The sequence below is a fragment of the Condylura cristata genome, unplaced genomic scaffold (assembly GCF_000260355.1).
Source record: "Condylura cristata isolate star-nosed mole 26May11 unplaced genomic scaffold, ConCri1.0 scaffold00007, whole genome shotgun sequence".
NCBI classification, from domain to species: Eukaryota; Metazoa; Chordata; class Mammalia; order Eulipotyphla; family Talpidae; genus Condylura; species Condylura cristata.
The window spans coordinates 60,968,419-60,991,965 of record NW_004567108.1 but is presented as its reverse complement, the minus strand read 5'-3'; the positions used below and the strand labels follow the sequence as shown (position 1 = coordinate 60,991,965).

The 23,547-nt window shown below is 32.8% G+C and overlaps 1 protein-coding gene across 1 annotated transcript in view; it reads right to left on the bottom strand.

Moving 5' to 3' along the window:
* The window catches only part of FER (fer (fps/fes related) tyrosine kinase), a 382,708-nt gene that overhangs the window by 336,210 nt on the left and 22,951 nt on the right, over nucleotides 1–23,547 (bottom strand). The window contains exon 3 of the mRNA XM_004678363.2: nucleotides 5,126–5,393. Within this exon, the coding sequence (XP_004678420.1) occupies nucleotides 5,126–5,332 (207 nt within the window). The 5' untranslated portion in view covers nucleotides 5,333–5,393. The remainder of the gene's footprint in view (nucleotides 1–5,125; nucleotides 5,394–23,547) is intronic.

Here is a 23,547-nt window from a genome sequence, read left to right as displayed (position 1 = left end):
AAAAAAAAAAAAAAGTAAAAAATAATCAGTACCTAAAAAGGTAAAATTCAAAATTCCTGTCATCAAATAAAAGATTATCAGATGCAGGAAAATATAACCTAAAATAGGGAGAAAAGTCAGTTAGTCAAAACCAACTCAGAAGTAAAACAGAGGAGACAGAAATAACATAGACATAACACTGAAGACAGATAAAAAGTGGCTATGACTGTATTCCATATGTTCAAGAAATTAAGGAAAAGATGCAGCATATTAAGTAGAAACATGAAGATTAAAAAGGTTCAAACTGAACTATTACAGGTTATTTGTGCCTTGCTCATTTTTAATAAGGATATGGCTCAATTACTCAATTTCTGTTTCCTTCTCTCTGAAATGCAGGTGAGGAGAAAAAAGAAGAGTTGGGTTGTGGCAAAGATGAAAAGATACATAGCGCTGAGGCACACTTAAATTTAAATATTGGAAACATAGGAAGTGACACTACTAGACAAGGAGGAGAGTGGAAGAAGTGGCATTGCTAGAAAAGAGGCAAAAAAGGATCATAATTAATCTTTAATATGCAAATAAAGAGTACTGGAAGCAGAAATGTTTGAGATGAATAACATATTGTATGGAATTAGTGACAGATCAGAAATAAAATAATAATATTAGAGAAATGGAAGATGTTGCAATAGATAGTAACCACAATGAAACACAGACAAAAGACAAAAAAAAAAAAAGTAAGTAGAACATCAGTAAACTGGAAAAACTCCAGATGGCCGAAAATGTATAGAAGTCCCCAACAAAAAAGAAGAAACAAACAAAAAAAAAATTGTTTGTAAAAATGGCTAATATTTTTCCAAAGTTTATGAAACTGTAACCCAACAGATATTAAAAAGGGCAACAAATTAATAGAACAAGAAATACAAAAAAAAAACTATACAAACACATATTTAAAAATGCTTTAAATGAGTGATAAAGGAAAAATCTTAAGCACAGTGAAGGGAAAATTTATCAGATATGATTATTTTACATCAAACATATTGTAATGCAAGAATACAGGAATATCTATAAAAGTGCTGAATGCAAAATAAAATGCTGAACTGGAATGCTATATACAGCAAAAATATCTTTCAAAAACAACATACAAACACTTCCACTTTTACAAAAAAAAACTTCAAAGAAAAGGCCTCCATTGTAAGAAATGTTAAAGGAAGTCCTTCAAGCAAAAGGAAAATACCAGTTGGAAATTGTATCTACTCCTCAAAGATGATGAGTACTATTAAGTGCAACTCAATGGGTAAGTATACTTATGTTCTAAAAAATTAAAATAATCAGCTATTATTAAAAGATAAACATCTATTTATAGCAAGAGAATTTAAAGGTTTGATAATAGCACAAAAGAGGGAGAAATGGACATATACTATTAAAAAAATTTTATTACAGCGGCCCTCCCTTGTGGCGCGGCGGGTTAAAGCACAGCACTGAGAAGCTTAAGCCATTTCCGCATGAGTTCGATTCCCGCCTGCCCCGGAGGTGACCACATGGCGTGGCAGACTTTCCTGACCCGCCCGCTGCTCCCCTCAGCAGTGTACTTCGTTGATCTGCCTGTTCTGCTCCCTTCTCTGTCTCTGGTGAATCCTCTCACCCTCCGCATCTCAGGCCTGTACCTCAGTTCTATATGAATAAATAAATAAATCTTTAAAAAAAAAATTTTATTACAGCAACACTGATATAAAGACATTCTTCAAAAAAATTTAGCAAACTTCTTCCAATAATATAAAAATAATATATAAAAACCAGAAATATAAATTTTTTATTAATTTAAAACATTTTTATATCTTAACACATTTCAGCACATTATCAAACTGGGAAGAAAAAGCAATATATCAAAAATTTCAGTAAATCATCTAAACATAGAAAGCATAGAACTTAACAAAATGCAACATTAATTCATGAAAAAAAAAGGTTCAACTGAGAATAGAAGGGGATTTTTAAGCTCACAGAATATATCAATAAAAAAACCCACAGCTAACACCCAAATTAATTGTTAAAGACTAAATGCTTTTCCCATAAGATCAGGAAGACATAATATCTCAATATTTATGTTCAGTTTTATACTAGAGGTTCTGACCATTGCAAAAGCCAAGAAAAATAAACAAATGGTATCCAAATTGGAACAGGACAGACAAAATTCTATTTGTGTTTACACATGACATGACTACCTATGTAAGAAGTTTAATAAAAACCATAAATAAGTTTAGGAAGGTAAAAGTGATTAGATTAATACACGTGGTAACACTGAACAGTGGGGAACTGAAATTTAGAAAAATATATTTATAAAGAATCAAAAAAGATAAAATATACATAAATCTGAAAGATCAGCAGAATGAAAACAGCCTACTCAGAAAAATTAAATTATATTATGAATTGATGACCAATACTGTTAAGATATATTTTCCTAAAATTTACCTATATATTGAATTTATTCCTAACAATTTCACTATCTTTTTTCTATAAATTGACAACATAATTATAAAATCCAAAGGAAAACATGTAGGAATTAAAAACAATTTTGCAATAAAAGAACAAAGTGAAATTTTATTCCCTGACTTTGATTTTAAGATTATGAAGCAATCATAATTAAATTGTATGTTAGTGGTGTCATAGTAGCCAAAGATGAATGATACAGAAGAATGTGTGCAGGATGCAATTCGCATGGTCAGTTAATTTCAAACAAAAATGCAAAGGCAATTTATTTGAGAGAGTTTTTACTGCCTATTCTGCTCCCTAGTCTGTCTCTGATGAATCTTCTCACCCCCTGCACCTCTGGCCTATACCCCAGTTCTGTAGGCATAAATAATCTTTGGGAAAAAAATGAACTTTGGTGTTTGTGTTGTCCCATATACAAATTTTCCATATACAAATTACCCATATACAAACTAAAAATTGGATCCACCTAAATATAAAACTTTAAACTATAACACAAGAAAAATCATTTGCAACTCTGTTACAGGTAAAGACTTTTTTAGATATGATACCAAAAGCACAATGCTATAAATTAAAAACTTCTATACTGGAATTTACTTTTAGGTATAACAAATTATGGCTTTTCAGTGCTTAAAGGAAAGACTAAATAAATAAATAAAAATAAAGGAAAGAATGATTTACTTGGAGCTCCAACCACTGTTTAATTGTTATCTCTTGATATTTCCTCCAGGAAAGGTGATGCTATAGACTTAAAACCACTCCCAATCTTCATCACTTTTCCCTAGTCCCTTTTCTTACCCAAAATTCTTTCCTGATTTCCTAATTATCTAAACACTTGTCAATTTTCCCTCACCAAAACATTTGGCACTTCAGTGTCTACACTGGTGATTCCTCCACTGACACAATGTAATAAATCCTCAGTCTTCTTACCAATGATTACACTTTCCTTTTACTACCTTACATTCCTAAGAGCATAATTTTAGTTTAACATAAATTCCCCCCCCCAAAAAAAACAATCAAATGCAGCAAAGTATAAATGCACAGCAACAAAGAAAAAGTTGAAACTGAAATATTCTGTAAAAGGAAAGTCAAGAAGAAAAGGTCAATTCATTAAATAAGACAAATCCAATACAGCTTGGGAAGTGGGGAAACCAAATGAAGGAGTAGAGAGAATGCGGAAATAGAATTAATTTAGAGTCTACATAAATAACAGGGAGAATTCTAGTTACCATTTTTCAGCCCTCAAACAGGCAACTATTCCTCCATCATTACAGAAGAAAACAAGAAGGAGAAATGAATCAAAGAATCTTTACACAAAGAGAACACCAGGCAAATCACCAGAAACCAGAGAATTAGCACTCTAGTTTCCATATCTCACTCAAAATAACAGAGTTGGCAAATAAAATTTGAGTTTTAGATAAACAATAAGCAATCTTTATTTTATTATATCTCAAATACTGGGTGTATGTTTAAAGGGTAGCCTATATTTTTATTTGCTGTATTGGCAACCCTATCTCAAACTTGAGACTAGAAATTTCCTTTTTGGGATAACTTGGCTGGCCCGGGAAAAAAATAAAAGTGATTAATATTAAGAATTTTCAAACAAAATCCCAGAATCTCACCTAGTCGTACATGCCACACAAATAGACAGTTTCTTCTAAAACTTACTAAATTCCTAACACTAGTAAATGAAAGAAACACACAGTATTTTCTTAACTTTCAAATAAACCTGGCTGGACTTTTTATACTTTGTTTTTGTTGTTGTTTTTATGCATACAGAACTGAGATACAAGCCAGAGGAGGAGGGGTGGTAAGTGGACTCACCAGAGACAGGCAGACTGATGAAGTACACTGCTGAGGGGAGCAGTGGGCAAGACAGAAGTCTGCCAAGCCATGTGGGTCACCTCCTGGCCAGGTATTTAACTAGTGCTAAAACGACTGCAGTTAGCTTTTGAAGTGCTGTATTTTAACCCCTTGCAGCACCAGAAGGACCCCTTTTTATACTTTAAATAAATTATCGTAAACTGAAATTTTTAAGTAAAACAGTGGAAATAAAGCAAAAATCCACTAACTATAATGTATGTAATGTTTCATCTTTACTACCTTCAAAGAACAGTTAACTGTAATTTTAGACCTTTGTGTTTCGGCCCTTATTTTAAAATTTTATATATTTGTATAATCTTGGACTTAAAATTCATACACTATCCAGTGACTTTTTAAATGGCTAAATGTCAAAATACTTGTGTTTTAGTAATGAAATGAGAACAAAGAACAGCTACATAGTAAAATAATCCATACTAATGATCCAGAGAGGAATTCAGGAGAAGGTACATTATAGTGAAAATATATGTCTTAAATAGAAAATAGCAGAGCTCACAGGACACAAAGAAGGTAATAAATAAAATTTGTATCAATACTTAACAAACCTAATTATTTCTGTTAAAAAAATTTTTTTTCAAAGCTCAAAAAATTTCATGCCTGTGATTTTAAATATCATTTATAATTTGTGAAACTTTCCCCTTGAGATTCCTGTAATCAACAGGATTTTGGAACCACAGCCTTAAAATGCTGACTGAGGTATACTAATTCAACAGTATGATCTATTTCCCTTAAGCCCAATTATGATGCTATATATAATAAATGATGAAATTATTATTCTTACCTTGGATACATTGCTAACATAATTCACTTGGATAGTACTTTCCTTGTCAACTTGATTACAAAGGTTCTGTAAAGTAGATGCATATTCTTTATCACTTTTTATTCTGAGGGCCATAAATTTCTTCACTGATTCCAGTAACCGTAATTCCCAGTCTTGCAATTTTAATACAGCTTCATGTGAATTCTTCAAGTCACTCCCAAACCCCATTTTGGTAAGGCACTGTCTTATCCTCCACACTGAACAAGTGAGCCTTCTAATCAGCACATATCTGTATATGTAAACAGAAGAAAAAATAATCTTAACTCAAAAGGAAACTAGTCTTCTAAGCAAAGTTATGCCCATTCCCCTTAGGGTAAAAATATCCTACAACAAATGATTTTTCCCTAAATATCAGGATCAACTTTGTATTAGAGATTCTAGCCAGTAAAATGAAAGGAGACATAAAGATTAGAAAGGAAGAAAAAAAACACAATTTTTCATTTGCAGATTATATGACATTGTACATGCAAAATTCTAAGGATGAAACAAAAAGTATCATAATTAATAAATGAGGCAGTAAGATGATAGGGTATAAGACCAAAATCACTTGTTTTAACATATAATAGCAATGGTCAATTCAAAACTGAAATTTAACGGTTCTGTTTACAACCTCATAAGGAATAAATTTTAAAAATCAAATACAGAACTTGTACTCTTAAAATCACAAAGCATTGTCTAAATAAATTAAAGACCTAAATAAATAGAAAGATTAATATTCAAAGATCCAAAAGACAAAATATTAAGAAATAATCAGTAGTCTCCAATTTGATCTAAGATTTAATTCAATCTATGTTAACATGTAAATAACTTTTAGACAGAAAATTTCACCAAATTTATACAGAAATGGAAGAGGACCAGAATAAACAAAGGGAAAAAGAAAAGAACGAAGTTGGAGGACTCGTACTTCTTGACTTCAAAATATACTGAAAATATACAATAATCAAAACAATATGGTATTGGCATTTGAGTAAACACAAAATAGAGTCCATAGATAGATGTTTACATTTATGGTTAAATGATTTTCTATATGTGTACCAAGTTAGTCAATGGAGTAAAGGGAATAGAATTTTAACTGGTTGGGACAACAGGATTTCCAAAACAAAGTTATGAAGCAGGATGATTTCTCTGTGCCATTCCCCCCAAAAAAAAAAAATTAATTCTAAATGAAAATATAAAAACCAGAGCTTTTAACAAAAAAACTCACAGGAGAAATAATATTTGAAATCTTATATCAGATAAGAGTATCTTAAATACAACACCAAAAGCACAATCAACAAAGTAAAAATAGATAATTAGATTTTATCAAACTTTAAAATTCTGTTCTTCAAAGGACACCATCAAGAAAGTAAAAAGGCTGAAAACAAAAAAGTTGAAGTTCTTTCATTGCCTTAGCATTCTGTTCTTTGGAGTGATGTATTTAATTTTGTAGATAAAAATGGCAGTGGTTATAGAGCAAATGGTTTTAAGAGAAATTAATAGAAATAATCATTTTGAGGAAGTCTTGGCAAAATGAAATACAAAACATTGTTTTTGGAATCTTCATCATCATATCTGATGAAGTCTGAGTGGTTATAATTTCTCTAAGTCTAATGACTCATTTCATTGTAAGGACATGCTATATAGCTCTGCCATCTCAGACACTAGAAGCCTAAAAAGATGATTATTATCTGTGCTGAATGTATCCTGGTAAAAACACTGGAAATATTAACATTGATAAATGTCTGCTAATATGCCAGAATTCTCCAACCATATTTATAAACCAAGCAATACTTCTAAAAAGCATGACCACAAAAATCATACTTGTTCTTATCCTATAGAAGACACACTGCTAATTACATAGACTCATCAGCCTAACAATGATAACCTTAAAAATTCCACCAAAGAGATCACTTTCTTTCACTTATGTTAATCAAGTCAAGTTAAGGAGGAAAATAAGTCAATAGATGACAGAGTTCATTGGGCACTGGAAAAAAAATGAAAATTTTGGAGAATCCTCCCCTCCTAACTGTCCTATCCAAAGGGCAATGATCACTTAAGGGCAATGTAAACACAAATATGTCTGGAAAGTAACATAATAGGCTAGAAAACCCAAAACCTGTGCATAAGACAAACATACATTTCTGAACCATCTTTTTCTAAAACATTATCTGTTAAAGATTATTGTCAAAATGGTCATCTACAGAGTCAATGCAATCCAAATAAAGATATCAATGGCATTTTTCAAAGACATGGAGCAAATACTATTCAAATTTATATGGAATCACAAAGACCCTAAATAACAAAAGCAATCTTAACTAAAACAAGAGAATGAAGGTTTCACACTTCCATACCTCAACTTGTATTATAAAGCCATAGTAATTAGAAGAGTCTGGTGTAGAAACCAAAATGGACAAAAGACCAATGGAACAGGTGTGAGAGTCAAAAAGCAATGCCAACATCTATATCGAAAGTTAATCTACAACAGAGGCATTAAGAATATATGTTGGGTTGGTGAAAGGAAAGCCTCTTCAATAAAAAGGTGCTGGGAAATTTGTAGTCACACACAAACCATTGAAACTAGACCACTAACTCACACCATACAGAAAAATCTATTCAAAATGAATAAAAAACTTAGATTTAAGACCTGTATCATAAAAAATTGAAGAAAACATAGGCAAAACATTTCATAACATAAGCTTTCCTGAGACCATTAGGAATTCATCCCTAATAGCAAGGGGAAAAAAGGAGCTACATGAAATTGAAAAACTCCTGAACAATGAAAGAAACCACAACTAGAACAAAAAGACACAGAATTAAGTGGGAGAAAATATTTGCACACCATAAATATGATAAATAACTGATATTAAAGATATACAAATAACTCATAAAATTTTAACAAAACAAAACAAATAACCTCGTCAAAATATAGGCAGAACTAAATGACACCTTTCCAACGATGACATAAGACTGCAAACAGGCACATGAGAAATGTTCACCATCATTTATTATTAGAGAAAAGCAAATCAAAATCATAATGCAGGTAATATTTGAGAATTTTAATATTTTGGGATCAGATCATTTTCTAGATTTTAGTTTTGGGATTAGCTCAAACTAGTAAAAATTATGAGGCTAGTGGTTGATTACTTTATGAAATTTGATAACTAAAGAAAATGACTATACAACTAAAAATTATATTATTTTTTATCAAAATGATCATTTCCACATTGCTTAAAAGAATCAGAAAGATCTAAATGATAGACTGTTTAAAACTTTCTCCAAAGAATCAATTTAATTAATGCTTAACACTTAAGTATTTTTTATTCTCAGTACTTTTTTTATTCTAAAGCTTCCAGGGCAGTAAGAGAGACAAAAGTATTAAAACAGAGATGAATGGGTTTGTTTGGTTTTTTTTAAAGATTTGTTTATTTGTACACACAGAACTGGAGTACAGGCCAGAGGCTCAGGGGCAGCGAGAGGCTTCACCAGAGACAGAGTGGGGGAGCAGAACAGGCAGATCTATGAAGTACACTGCTGAGAGGAGCAGCAGGCCGGGTCAGGAGAGTTCTGCTGCACCATGTGGTTATCTCCAGGGCAGGTGGGAATCGAACTCATGCAGAAGTGGCTTTTAGCTTCTTAGTGTTGTGCTTTAACCCGCTGTGCCACCAGGGAGGGCCCCATGAGTGGATTTTTGAGAGACAGAGTAGAGAGCAGAGAAGATGCATTTCTCTGAAATACACTGGAAGGGAAACAATGGGTGAAAGGAAATGTCTGCTGCACTGTATGTGCATATGCAGAGAATGGAACTCAGCTCCCTGGACAAGGATGGAACTCAAGTTGGAGCAGTGACAGAACTCAGATTTAACCCTTAGGCCACCAAGGAGGCCTAGAACAATTTGATTATTGACATCACACTGTAAATATATAATTTTATCCTTTTTTTTCTACTTTTGGGGGTATTGGGGGGTATTTTTAACTAAAAAACTGTAAGACATTTTTGAATATGAAAATATTTAACAAACCCAATTCCAGATGTTATTTGAGATTATGGTGTAAAAGTGTGATGACTCAAATTACAAATGTATTTTCTTTATTATCAAGAAGAATTCCCAGGTGAGCTACTCCTCTATGGAAAATATAAAGAATTCTTACAATGCAATAAAAAGACAAACCAATAAAAACTGGAAAAAGTATCTAGATAGATAAGAAAATGTACACATGTACAATAAGCACATAAAAGGATGTTGAGTATTATTAGTCATTTGGAAAACCCAAATCAAAACACAGAGAGGTGCTAACTCACACCAGGATGTCTATAATCAAAATGACAGATAATCACATGTTAGAGAGAGCATGGAGAGAATAGAATCTTTATATATTACTGGCGGATATGTAAAATTGTTTAGCTACTGTGAAAAACAGTTTGGTAGTGACTCAAAAGCCAAACTGAATGGCTCGGAAAGTCCATTCTCCAGTATATAACCACAAAAAGACATAATATCTACACACACACATACACACACACACACAATTGTACAGGAATGGTTGAGTATATTTATAGTAGCCAGAAGTAAACAAGAGAAAATAATAGAAATTCATTCATTCCATGATTTAGACTACAAAACATAATAAGGAAAATGTTATTTCTGTAAGTAAAGGCAGTATGAAACCCAAAAAAAGTGAGTATGTGGTGACTTAAAAAAAGAAATTCTTCCAAATCGAGCTGTATATGGTTAGTGGGAAATGGCATGCCAGTTTATTTCCTACTATTCACTGTTCAAGTAATGACTAAAGTTCAAAATCCTTGAGTGGAATGATTTTTAAAGTAAAGTAAGATAGTCATGAATGTGATCTTTAAAGTGAGTAATTCACTGATGCTAATTTATAAAATTTCGTCAAGCTGGACACCTGTGGTTTGATCACTTCTGTGTGCATATTTATAATTCAATAAAAGGAGCAACACAGAGATAGACTTTTACCTGGAAGTTAGGCATAAAGTATCCTGAAGAGAGAAAGACATAAAGTGAAACACAGCAAAGCAAACTACAGCAATAGAGTTTGAGGACTCCGGTGCTATAGTTGACAGGGAAAATGAAGATGAGAGAGTAGTGAATGATTCAGGGACAAAAGAGAAGTAAACAATCCAATGACATCTTCAAGGCTTTAATAAGAAATGAGACAATATTATGTGAATATGAAACAACTTTAAAGACAATATATTAATTCCAGCAGAACTTAAATGCTTAGGTAAAATACCAATTTAACCTAATTATATTTTGAATTCAACTACTTAAAGGGAATAGATGAAACCAACAAACTGAATGTTAACAGAAAAGCAGAGAGTCAAGGACAAAACCTATGGAATTTTATCGAGAAACAGGAGAAAAAGAGGCCAAATGTAAGATAAACATTAAGTAAGAAAAGAATATAATAAGTTTGTCAACTGTGAGGAAAAAGAACAAACTGCCAAAAGCTAGTATTGGAATATACAAGTAAAGTTGGTATAATGATGCAGTACCTCAGAAGCTCCTAGCACCAATAACTAATTAAAGAAACAAAAAAAAGTAGTTTTTAAGAAAAAACAAAAATGTAAACATATGGGCAAATAAAGGAGACACATTATGACACAAGTTTCACAGCATGGCTTCAAGGGAAAGAACAAGAAAATGTGTGTGTTATGTAACACAGCAGTATACTTCATATATTTTGAGGAAAAAAAAATTAATATAACCCTGAGTATTAACACTGGATGTTCCAATATGAAAAGAAGCAAGCAGAAAGTGAGCAGACCAACCAATGGATAAAGAAGACACAATATTTGAAAAGAGAGTCTTTCTGTACCAAAACAGAACCTTAGAAAACACAGGGAAATCAGCCTTGACTCAGCATTGTCCAGAGCTCTGTGAAAAATTAGTCAATGAAAGTATAGCCCAGGAGTGCAGGCTGTCTAATGTCTAATGCAATCTCCTAAGACAGAGGTCCCTGACAAGACCAAAATTGTCACCAGTCAGCATCTCCTCACCACTTTACGTTCATGCTCATTTGATGTAGAAACCAAAATTAAAGGTGAAACCCAGATGCTGGTCCAGACAAAATGACAGAAACCATTTTCCTAGCTCCTCCTCATAAATACTGGAAACAGCACAAGAGAAAATATAAGTTTGAAAAGGTAAATTCCTTCCTTGTGTCTTATGTTCTTCTCAACCAACAGAACTGAGTCAGACCAACTTTTCTTAGCCTCCAATCTAGTAACAAAAGGCAAGCCACAGGTTCCCAAGATTGAACACAAAAGGCAAGCCATAGGCTCCCAAGATTGAACAGAAGTCACTCTGACAACAGCAGGCAAAGCCAACACTACCAGCAACGAAGACAGATTAAGTTTCAGCAAAAATAAACATCCAAGGGAAGAACTCTCCTTCCCTACATAGTCTAAGAATCCCCTTCTCTGCCAAGAGACTCAGAATGAAGTAGGAACAAGCTGTCAGTCCAGAAGCCTCTGTGTCCTCAAAGGTCCAAGAATCAACTACCCCAAACAGGTAAGCTCATAAGAGGGACTCAGTTTTAGTAAGAGGCACAGTTTAGGAAGCACCATATTCTCCATGATCCTAAGGCTCTCGTGCTCAGAGACATCAGTGCAGCCGATGGGGTTAGGAAGGAAACCCTGGCTGATCCCTAACCTAACAATAGACATTTGGCAGCTCAGTTAAAAAAAAAAAAGTCATCTACTCCCTCAAGCAGCACCAGCAGGAACCAATGAAGGCCCTAGGGATATATCAAATAAACAAAGCAAGCAAAAATAATAGCACAAAGACTGGAATTAAACTATCATTGGAAACAAAACCCACAAAAATAGGCCAAAGCCTGAATGCTAAACCTAAATGGAAAGAGTGCCTGTGAGAATAAAAGATCAAAACAGACCAAGAGCTTTCTAATGTAATAGGTAAAATATCTAAGTTTCTATTAAAGATCACCTGTCAGGCCCTCCCTCATGGCGCAGCAGGTTAAAGCACAGCACTGAGAAACTGAAGCCACCTCAGCATGAGTTCGAACCCACCCACCCCAGAAGTGATCCACATGGTATGGCCTGGCAGACCTCTCCTGACCCACCCACTGCTCCCCTCAGCAGTGTACTTCATAGATCTGCCTGTTCTGCTCCCCACTCTGTCTCTGGTGAAGCCTCTCACAGCCCCTGCACCTCTGGACTGTACCCCAGTTCTGTATGCACAAATAAATAAATCTTTTAAAAAAAAATCACCTGTCATAACAAAAGCAATGAAAAAGATCACAAATTGATGGAGAAAGAAATGAGCTATTCCAATACTACGATGAATCAAATGTTGGAATTATAAGAAAAGAATTTTAAATTGGCCATCATAAAATGCCTCAGTAATTACAAATTTTCTTGAAACCACTATAAACATACAAAATCTAAATAAAGAAATAGAAAATACTAAGAATTAAATGACAGAATTAAAAAATGCAATTGCAGAATAAAAATCTTACTGGGCTCAATAGTAGACTGAAGACAAAGACAGAGAATACAAACAGTAAATATAAGGACAAACAATAAAATTCATACAATCCGCACAGAAAAGAAAATTGGCTGGAAAAAAGACTTGAAGACCTATGGCATATTCACAAAAGATTCAACATTTGTACCACCTAAGTTCCAGAGAGAGAAGGAAAAGAGTATTCAAAGAAATATGTCTATCTTGCCATAGAGCTACAGAAATAAGACAGCATGGTATTGGTAGAGGACAGACAATAGATCAATAAAACATAAAAGAGAACCCAGAAATAAAACTATACAGATATAGTCAGTTGCTTTTTAATAAATATCCTAAAGCAATTCAATTTTGAAAAATTAGTCTCGTAATGTGGTACTGGAGCAATGAATAACTATAGAAAACAAAAAATGGCTTTGACCAAACACCTTACCAAAAATATTAAAAGAATAGCAAACTTAAATGCAAACATAAAACCACTTAATTTCTATGCAAGAGAAAAAATGAAAAAATCTTCAGGATCTATAGATAGACAGAATTCTTAAACTTGACACCAAAAGCACAATCTAATAAAGGAAAAAATAATATATTGGTCCTCATCAAAGCTAAAAACTTATTCTATGAAAACCTATGTGAAGCGTATAAGACAAACTACAACCCGGGAGAAAATACATGCGAGCCAACTATTTGCACAAAGGACAAGTATCTAGAATATATAAAGGCCTCTAAGATTTAGCAGTTAAAAACATCTTGCAGTTAGAAAATGGGCAAAAGACATAGACATTTCACAGAAATGGATATAAAAATGGCAAATAAGCTCATGTAAGATGTTTAACATCACTAGCCACCAGGAAAATGTAATGAAAACCACAATGAAATACAACTACATACCTATTAGAATGGCTAAAATAAAATATAATGAAGACTATATGCTTGTGATGATGTAGAAAAACTCATCTGTTGTGTTCAAAAAACAAAATAGTATAGCCACTCTGGTTTCTTATAAATCAAAATATTCAACTACCATTCAATATTGGAACATTTATGCCAGAGAAATAAAAACACCTATTCACACAAAATCCAAAACAAAATGTTCACAGATGCTTTTATTCATAATAGCCAAAAACTTGAATCAGCCCAGATTTCCTTCAACAGGTGAGTACAAACCACAAGAAAAGCTGCAAAGACCTGATAGACTATCATTTAGATGAACCTCCATGAAATGCTCCTGGAATCAAAAATGTCAGTCCACCAATCTGCAAATCATAAAATACCACTTACATAACATTTTTGAAATGACAATGTGTTAGAAAAGAAACAGACAATGTGTTAGAAAAGAAATCCTGAAGGATGTGTGGTCTGAAAAAAATACGGGAGTGTTGGAAATGCTCTGTATCTTAATAGTACTCTGGTAGATACATGAACCTAGAGAGAAAGTAAAAATTTTATGAAATGTACATATACTCCTAATTAAGTACAATTAAAATCAGAAAAATATGAGTAAACTGGACTGTATCAATGTAAATATCCAACATTATTTGGATATTATTATAGCATACTTGCAGTAGTATACTATAGATTAACAAAATGTTATCATTGGGGAAACTAACAAAGTATACAAAGGGTTGCTCTGTATTATTTCTGCAAGTACATGTTAATCTACAGTTACCTTAGTAGAAATTTCCATTTAAGAAGAATAATGCACAGACCTCAAACAATCCTTTGGAAAGGATGTTACAAGTTCAGCCACATTTGCCAGAATAGGGCAGAACTGCCTGGTTAATCATAAGGAAGACACAAAGAAACTGTAAGGGAAGCATACAGTCATGATGTGTGAAATTTAGAGGAAGTAATAAACACACACACACATACATTCACACCATTTGAGGAGGTTTGGAGAGCAAACGGAGAGATCATATTACAGACTAGTTTGTAATGTCAAATTCCAACCAGATACGGAATTACTCTGTTCTATTCCCCCATAGATAGTCTAGTGTTTAAACAGTACCGTGAGTATAGGAGGCAATTTTTTTTTTAAATAAATCAGCTGATTGAGTCTACAACACATGATGTGTATACCTTCTCTTGCCCCTGGTAGTCCTAGTTTGCTCTCTTCATTCTTTAGAATACTTTGTAATACTGGATGTTAATTTTATTATAATATAATATACTTGCTACTAATTTTAAAATTTAAGCTTCTTTGCCTAGGAGTCCAAGCTGACCCCAGACAAGAGTACCACAACTTACTACTGATAGTTTCTTAAATGATTCATGATGACATCTCTTTGATTTGGAGATGTTATTTCTTCTCTCTAAATGTTTTTCCTTCCTGTCTACCTGTTTGCAAGAACAAGTTGTATTATCAGTGCAACCTTTTCTCACCATCCCCACTACTACTCAGGCCAAACTAAGTGTTTCATTTTTTCAGGGATCAGAAATTTATCTGCAGTTAATATAATACCTCTCATAATATATTTTAACGTTTTGTACAGTACATTTTTCCTATTAAACTATGAAATTATATGAAAAAAGTTATCAATTTCTCATCTTTACATCAGTTGGACTTAGGTTGCTACCAAGAATATAGTAGAAAAAGTTTTCAAGTTTATAAATGATACTTTTTTTTTAAAGATTTATTTATTTGTTCATACAGAACTGGGGTACAGGCCAGAGGCTCAGGGGCGACGAGAGGCTTCACCAGAGACAGAGTGGGGAGCAGAACAGGCAGATCTATGAAGTACACTGCTGAGGGGAGCAGCGGATGGGTCAGGAGAGGTCTGCTGCACCATGTGGTCACCTCCAGGGCAGGCAGGAATTGAACTCATGAGGAAGTGGCTTTAGCATCTCAGTGCTGTGCTTTAACCCGCTGCACCACCAGGGAGGGCCTAAATGAAACTTTTTAATGAAAATTTCTATATTTCAGTGTTTAGTAAGTATAGGATAAAAGCAGAGTTTTGTAAAAAAAAAAAAAAAGAGTATGTATGTAATTAACAAAGATGCCAACTTGAAGTAGCAAAAAGTGAAACAAGTTAAAACTTCTAATAAACTACTGACTGTTTAGGTTTTGTCAAATCTATTTATTTATTGTTATTCAAATTGACACTTAGATTAAGTGAATTACAGAAGTTTTTCATTACCCATAGTAATTTTTAAACATTAAATAACTATTGAAAAGACAGCATTTTAAAAAACTAGTTTAGTTTGCATTAAGTAGATGTATAAACATGTATTTCTTAGACAAAATTAAAGTTATTAAATAGAAAAATATAAAACAGGTAACAGTCCTGTAGTACTTCTGATAAGTATAATGTACAAGTATTCGTTCTAAAAATGCCTCCTGTTTTTCAACCTTTGGCCCTACAATTTGTAACATTTACATTTTCTACTGACACAGATGAAAATATTGTTTGTATGATAGAGTTTAATCTGCATCGAATATTCTCATTTAACTATACTTCATTTTTTTAATATAGATGATGTCTTACTGTCAAAAATAACTTTTGTTTTCTTTATTTTAATAATGACACATTCAATCCACTTGAAGTACGCTACTTTAGAAAAATCAGCAATTCAATGAATATAAACTATGTATAGTAACCAAAACTTTCATTATTCCCAAAACAGATATTCTCATGAACTAGCAAAATATTAGTTTGAATTTATAATTATTACCTAATAAAACCTACCAAAATGAATCCATGGTTCAAGTTAATAAATTAAAATGCTTGGTAATTTATAGGCTATAAAATCATTTTTATACAAAATAATTACCTAGCAGTATTTCTTACCTTTTGCATACTTCAATACAGACAAAAGCAAGAAACAAATTTGAACAAATTAGCAGCCTGCAGTAAGACCAAAACAGTCACAAAAAACCACCAACTATATCAGAAGTAACCACAGCTGCAAACCAAAATAACCAGTGCCCTGACATCCTACAATTATTAAGTGAGGTGTTTAAGTGAGGCAGTAATAAACAGTCATCAAAGTTTGACTATGAAAGCAACATCACTACTTTACCAGTTAATATAACCTTCACCACGTTAAGGAAACAGAGTAAAATTCTTCCTATGCTTTCCTTATTTGAAAATGCTACTTCTAGCTTAATTTGAAATAAAAGTTAAATTCAAGTAAAACAGCACTGGATTAGACAGCTGTTAATTATTTTTACTTAAAAATATACTTGAAATAATGTCATCAAAATTATTTAGGAAGAGAAAAGCTATTCACAGATTTTTTTTCGTTTTAACATTAATATAAGTCAACAAGTAAAGTCAACAAGTATCTGTTGAGTAACTACAGGACAGCCACTATTAGGGAGATGAAGAAAAATAAATCTAATTATTGTCTTCTAATAACTGACAGTATATTAAAAATAAATAGGCAAGATCACAGATAACAAAAATACAACTCATTAAAAATCCATTCAGCACCATGAGATTATGGCCCCTAGTCTCAGGAAGTTCATAATCTATTTGTAAGGACAATTGCTGAAATTAACAAATGTCATACAATTCAACAGGATCTCATTAATAAAATGTCTTATAAGCTCAGTGGGGTTACAGAGGAAGCATGCTCAACATTTCTAGAAGTTATCAGGAAAGGAGTCACAGAGCATAAAAGTATGAAGTACAAAGTGTTGCAATGACAGAGAAAAAGGAAAAAGCATGACTGAGTAGGGAGTTCAAAAAGCTACTAAAGTTTTGGAATACCTCTAAACATACAATCACAAAACCACAAAAAAAAAAGAGCAAGAAAAAAAGGACAGAGAAATACAGAAAAAAAATGAACCTATTTTGTTATACAATTTTCATACTACCTTTTCAATGGACTAGTTAAAAGGGTACTGGGTGTATTTTAAACAAAGCAAAAAAGCTACATGTGAGGTATAAGGAACTCACTTCTGATGTAAAGATTGGAAGACAAATATTGGAAATTTAAAAAGTTATTATAGCTATACCAACTTTTGAAAACAAAGGATATAATAAAAGACAAAGATAGACATTTTATAGGTGCTATATTATAAAAACTATTATAGTAACTAGAGAAAATAACCATTACAAATATTTATGTAACCAACCTATGAGAAAATAAATGTCTAAAGAAAATATAAACTGACCCAAACACAAGTTGACAGTATTATAACATCAGGAGCTTTAACAGCCCATATACATCAATGGAGAGGTCATCCAGACAGAAAATTAACATGTAAAAATAAATACCGGGAATAAGACTAAAGAAGATAAAACCTCTATACAAAGAAAACTATAAGACATTGGCAAAAGAGATAGAACGCACAAAGAGATGAAAAGGTATTCCTGCTCACAGATTTTAAGTATCAACGTTATGAAATGACATACTACCCAAGTCAATGTACAGATTCAATACAATCTCAAAACTGCAATGCATTCTTCAAATAAATGGAACAAACATTAGTGAAATTAATATGGAAGCACTAATGGCAACAAATAGCCAAAAGAAATTATCACAAAAAAAAAGAGAAACAATGGCAATATCACCTTAACACATCAAGCTAAACTATACAACCCTAATAATTAAAAGAGAGTACTGAAGTAAAAATGGACAGACTAAAGGGCAGTATTGAAAGCCCAGAAATAAACCCACAAGTATATGGACAATTAATCTATGCCAAAAGAGCCAAGAATCTACACTGAAACAATGAAAGCCTCTTCACTAAACAATGTTGGGAAACTGAACAGCCACATGCAAAATAATGAAACTATACCACTTTCATACCACATAAAAACCTTAACTCAAAATTGAAAGAAGACTAGGGTTTAAGACCTAAAATACACATAAGAAAATAGGTAAAATATTCCACAACATAAGCTTCAGTGATATGTTTTCATATTCATGTCCAACAGCAAAGAAAACTAATATAAACAACTGGGGCTACATTAAACTAAAAATCTTTTGCATAGAGAAAAAAACAATAAAGAAACAAAAAGAAACCCTGCTGAATGGGAAAAAATATTTGCACATCACATATCTGACAAGGGAGTGATATAAAAGAGCTACAAAGACCTATAACTCAACAAAAAGAAAACAACCCAACCAAAAACTCCGGAGGAGAGTGAAAGCAGTACTTCTACGAAACTAACATAAAGAAGGCCCACAGACACAGGAAAAAGGTTTATCATCACTTATCTTCAGGGAAATGCAAGACTACAATAAGATACCACTTCACATTTATGAGAAAGGCCCATATTAAAAATATCAGAAGCAACAAGTATTAGCAAAGATGTAAAGGTATCCTCCTACATTGTTGATGGGAATGCATACTGTTCCAACAACTATGGAGAACGGTATAAAAAGATTTAAAATGGATCTACCATATAGCCCAGTAATTCCACTCCTAGGTATCTACCTAAAGAATAGAAAACACTAATTTGAAATTATATACATTATAATTATTATTATTTGAAATTATATACATGCATATATGCATGCATATTACATGCATTCCCATGACCACTGCAGCACTACTTACAATATTTACAATAACCAAGCTATAAAAACCACCTAAGTTCCCAAAAATAGAAAATGGACTAAGAAGTACCTATACACAAAGGAATATTATACAGCAATTAAAAACAATAAACACATACCATTTATGGCAATGTGATGGAACCGGAAGGGTTATATTTAGTGAAATAAGTCAGATAAGTGTAATACAGATAAACCAAAGGGTCAAATAAAGACAAAATTAAAAATGCTAGAAAACTTCGCCCTCTCTGGTGGCACAACAGGTTAAAGCCCAGCATTTTAAAGCTATCCGAAGCCACTGCAGCATGAGTTGGATCGCCAGCCACAGAGGTGACCCATATGGCACTGCAGACCTCTCCTATCTCACCCTCAGCAGTGTATTTCAGTCAATCTGCATGTTCTGCTCCCCACTATCTCTGGTGAATCCTCTCACCCCCTGTACCACTGTCCTCTACCCCAGTTGTTGTACGCATAAATAAATAAATCTTTAAAAGATGCAGAGAAACAAGCAAAAGTAAAGAAGGAGCACCATGTATTATGGTGGTGTATTATGGATGTTTTATCAGCAGGAGCGTTATAGCAACTAAATCTGAAGGTAGAGATTTTATACTTCTAAAATAATAAGAACAATGTAAATCAACATTACATGAATTTTTTTTAATTTGGAATTTGAAAAAGAAAATAAATAAAAAAGAAATAATAGTGTTGGCTAGGATAAAGAAAATAGGGAACCCTTTGTGCACTCTTTATGGGAATGTAAATGATATGTCCAATGTAAAATTTGTATAGTAAAATGGTATGGGGGTTTCCTAATAAAATTAAAACTGAAACTACATGCAATCAAGCAAGTCTACTTTTTGTTTATTAAAAAAAAACAATACTAATTCAAAGATGTATGTGTACTCCTCTGTTCATTTACCATTATTTACAAAAGCGACAATATGGAAACAACCTAAATCCATCAATAGATGAATAAAGAACATGTGGCACACACATATGTGTGTGATGGAATATTATGCTGCCATTAAAAATAATGCAATTTTGCCATCTGCAACAACTGCATGGAGCTTCAAGCTATTAAGCTAAAGTCAACCAGAGACAGACAAATACCATATGACTCTACTTATATGTGGAATCTATAACAATAAACAAATAGCAAACAAAACAAGACAAAACTCATAGATGTTTATTTCTAGAGTGGAACAGAGCTGCGAGAGTAGGGAAAAATGGTTGGAGAGAATAAAGAGATACAAATTTCAAGTTATAAAATATATAAATCATAATAATGTCATGTATAGCATTAAAATCTTTTAAATTGCTAAAAACAGATGGGCAACAGACATTATGATGATCATATTTGCACTTCATACAAATGTCAGTCATTATGTTACACACCTGAAACTAATACTATATATAATCTCTATGTCAATTTTGCTTCTATTTTTTTAAAGACTTTATTAAGATCAAAACATATTAAGCAACTTAAACAATGTCATTTGTCAATAAAGCTGGAGAAAATTACTTTAAAAAGAGAACATCTTTTACAAGCTTTTTCATTTTATTAATTTTATCTCTCTCAAAGATAAAGAGGCAGAGTTGGATATAGACAATCCTGTGTTGAAACCCTAATTCTTACCATTTAGAACCATTTAACAACATTTTAATTAACTCCCTGCGAGCTGTGCTTCTTATCTTTAAATTGGGGAAAGTAACACCTGTTTTTAAATAAATGTATTCTTTTTTTATCATATTTAAATTCCCTCATAACTTTTATTTCCTATTAGTCTCTTGCACTTAAGCCTTTTTCTGTATTTTAGCAAGAGTATACATATTTTATATGAAATTAAAACATCATTAATCCACGAGTATGCCTTATTTTATTGCTACTCAGGAAAAATATGCTGTCAACTAAGTTGTGATATTAATCTTAGGATGAAATCATAAAAAATTTTATTTCCAAAGAGTTAATGTTTAATATATGTTGATTTGAAATACTGATATTTATATTTCTATATCTTCTGTTGTTTTTAGTGTCTGCTTTGCAGTACTATTGTGAGTGCAGGTTAGATGAGAAAAAGAATTAATGTGCATGATTTTGGAGAGATTAAAAGTTAATAAATACTAAGAAAGCATGAGAGAGAACTAAACAAGAGAGAATTTGGTAGAGCAAGTAAATGGAGGGGAGTTTCTTTCTAAATGAAAGTTAAAACTAAATAAAAATAAATACATGGGCAAACAGGAAGCATGTTTGTGAGACATTACTAATTTGAAGAAAAATGGAAGGGGTGGTTAAAATATTAAGTATGGATACAATGTATATAATTTTATATGCCCTAAATTTTAGAAATACAATTGTTATTTAGATACTTCTTAACATTTTAATCTTCCAATATGAGCAATTATTATAAAAGAGTTCACTTTTCAAATTAAGGAAAATACTTTCTCCTTCAAGTAAAGAAACAATGCTAGGGGGAAATAAAAATAATTTCAAAATTCACATGTACTTTCAAATATGACCATTAAAAGTATACACCAACAGAAGGTAACTAACAAGGTATCATCACAGTTATACATTAAATGAAAAGAGCCAAAATCAGCCCTAACTTGAAATGAGACAGACTCTCAAGGATTCATTGGACAAATTTGGCAAGTCACATGACACTATTTAAAAGACATAGGAAAAGTTCGTTCTGTCATTGGCCTTCTCGTTTAATTCAATAGTTTCAAAAAGGTAATGCCTAACCCTCACTCCATCTTTTTTCCTTAGTTGTAACAGGGTAAAAAGTCATGTTCCCTATCCCACCCAAGGGAGGGTGAAGTTGAGACGGGAGGAGAAAAAGTGAGAGAGAAGGCTGGAGAAGGGAGGAAAAAATATGGGGAGCAACAAGGAGAGCTGGAGAAGGCACATGGAACGGAGAGACCTTGAAGAAATTGATAGTTTTTTGATCTTGGACTGGTAACTTCAGGTGCTTGATTTGGAATCTTTATTCTTTCCTTTTACTGTATTGCACACTAATTGTAATAAAGTACCTTTCCATTAAAGGTCTCTCGTTAGTGTGTGTTTTGTCTATTTTTTGTCTTGCTGTGGAAGATGGCAAAACCTATTTAGAGCAGGTTTTAGGATTCTGGAGTGCCCCACCCCACACCCTGTAACACAGTCATTCCCTTACTGAACTGTTTTCTTCCCAAATTGTTCCTCTATAATTCCATTCATTTTATAAAGAGAAACTCTAAATGTCTATCCTCCAAGTCCTTACATCACCTGAAACCTGACCCCCTTCCCAAAATATAATGCTCTCATGTTAGAGACATTCCTACATTCTGCCACCGTGTCCATAGAGTTGAGGAGAGAGGAAGCTGATGATCTTTCTTCCTTAGTACCATTTCCAAAGCACTGCTCTTCCTTTCTTGTTTGAAAATATACACCATTCAGCTTTACTAAGTTCTACACACTTCCCGGTTATTGTCTACATCTCCCTCTCCAAATCTACTTGCCCCAAAATCTTATTTGCTAATCCTGACTGAAACCCCATCCATAGGATTTCTAACCTTTATGCCTTTCTCTTCTCCAAAGACCAGTTCAGTCCAACTCCATTCCGTCTACTATTGCTATTGTCATCCAAACTGAACCCAAAACTGTTTCATTTTTATAACGATAAATTTTAATTTTCTAATTTTAGGCTATAACCTATTACCTTTTGGCATCTTGGAGTCTACTCTAGATAGCTACTCAGAGATCAAACAATTTTCCCTAAAATTTATCGGTACCCCATATATTCTCTCCCTTATAGTGTGTGTATTGCTTACCATCCAGAACTGAGATCCTTTTAAGAGAGAAGTCGGTGTTATTCTTTATTTTACCAGTACAACAGGTACAAATCTCCCAATTGCCTTTCTATAATAGCTATTTTTACCCCACCCATAGAACACTTCTGGTTTCCTTAAACAACTTTAAACTTATTTAACATACTAGGTTCCTGATATTCCTCATTTGTCAGGTCTTACGTAAGCAATTTTAGCTCTAGTTGAGTACCTCAGCAATAAATTGTTTTAACGATAGACCCAACCATTACTGTGGTTGCTCAGCAAAGTAATCTTTGTATTTTTGCACTGTCTTAGTGAAAGCCTTTTTTTTCCTTTTAAGTACTTTTAATAAGTACTTATTAAATGACTATAATATGCAGGGCACTGTGTGAGGTCCTCAGAGCACCTCTGAGGAAGAAAGTACTGGTTACAGGGAGCTAATCAGAGAAGCAGTTCTAGCATAACAATAAACACTACAAGAAATTCCTGTACAAAGTACTAAAGCACATACTATATATGCTTTACGTGTATGTATATGTACATATATATATATGTGTGTGTGTGTATATATGTGTGTGTGTATATGTATGT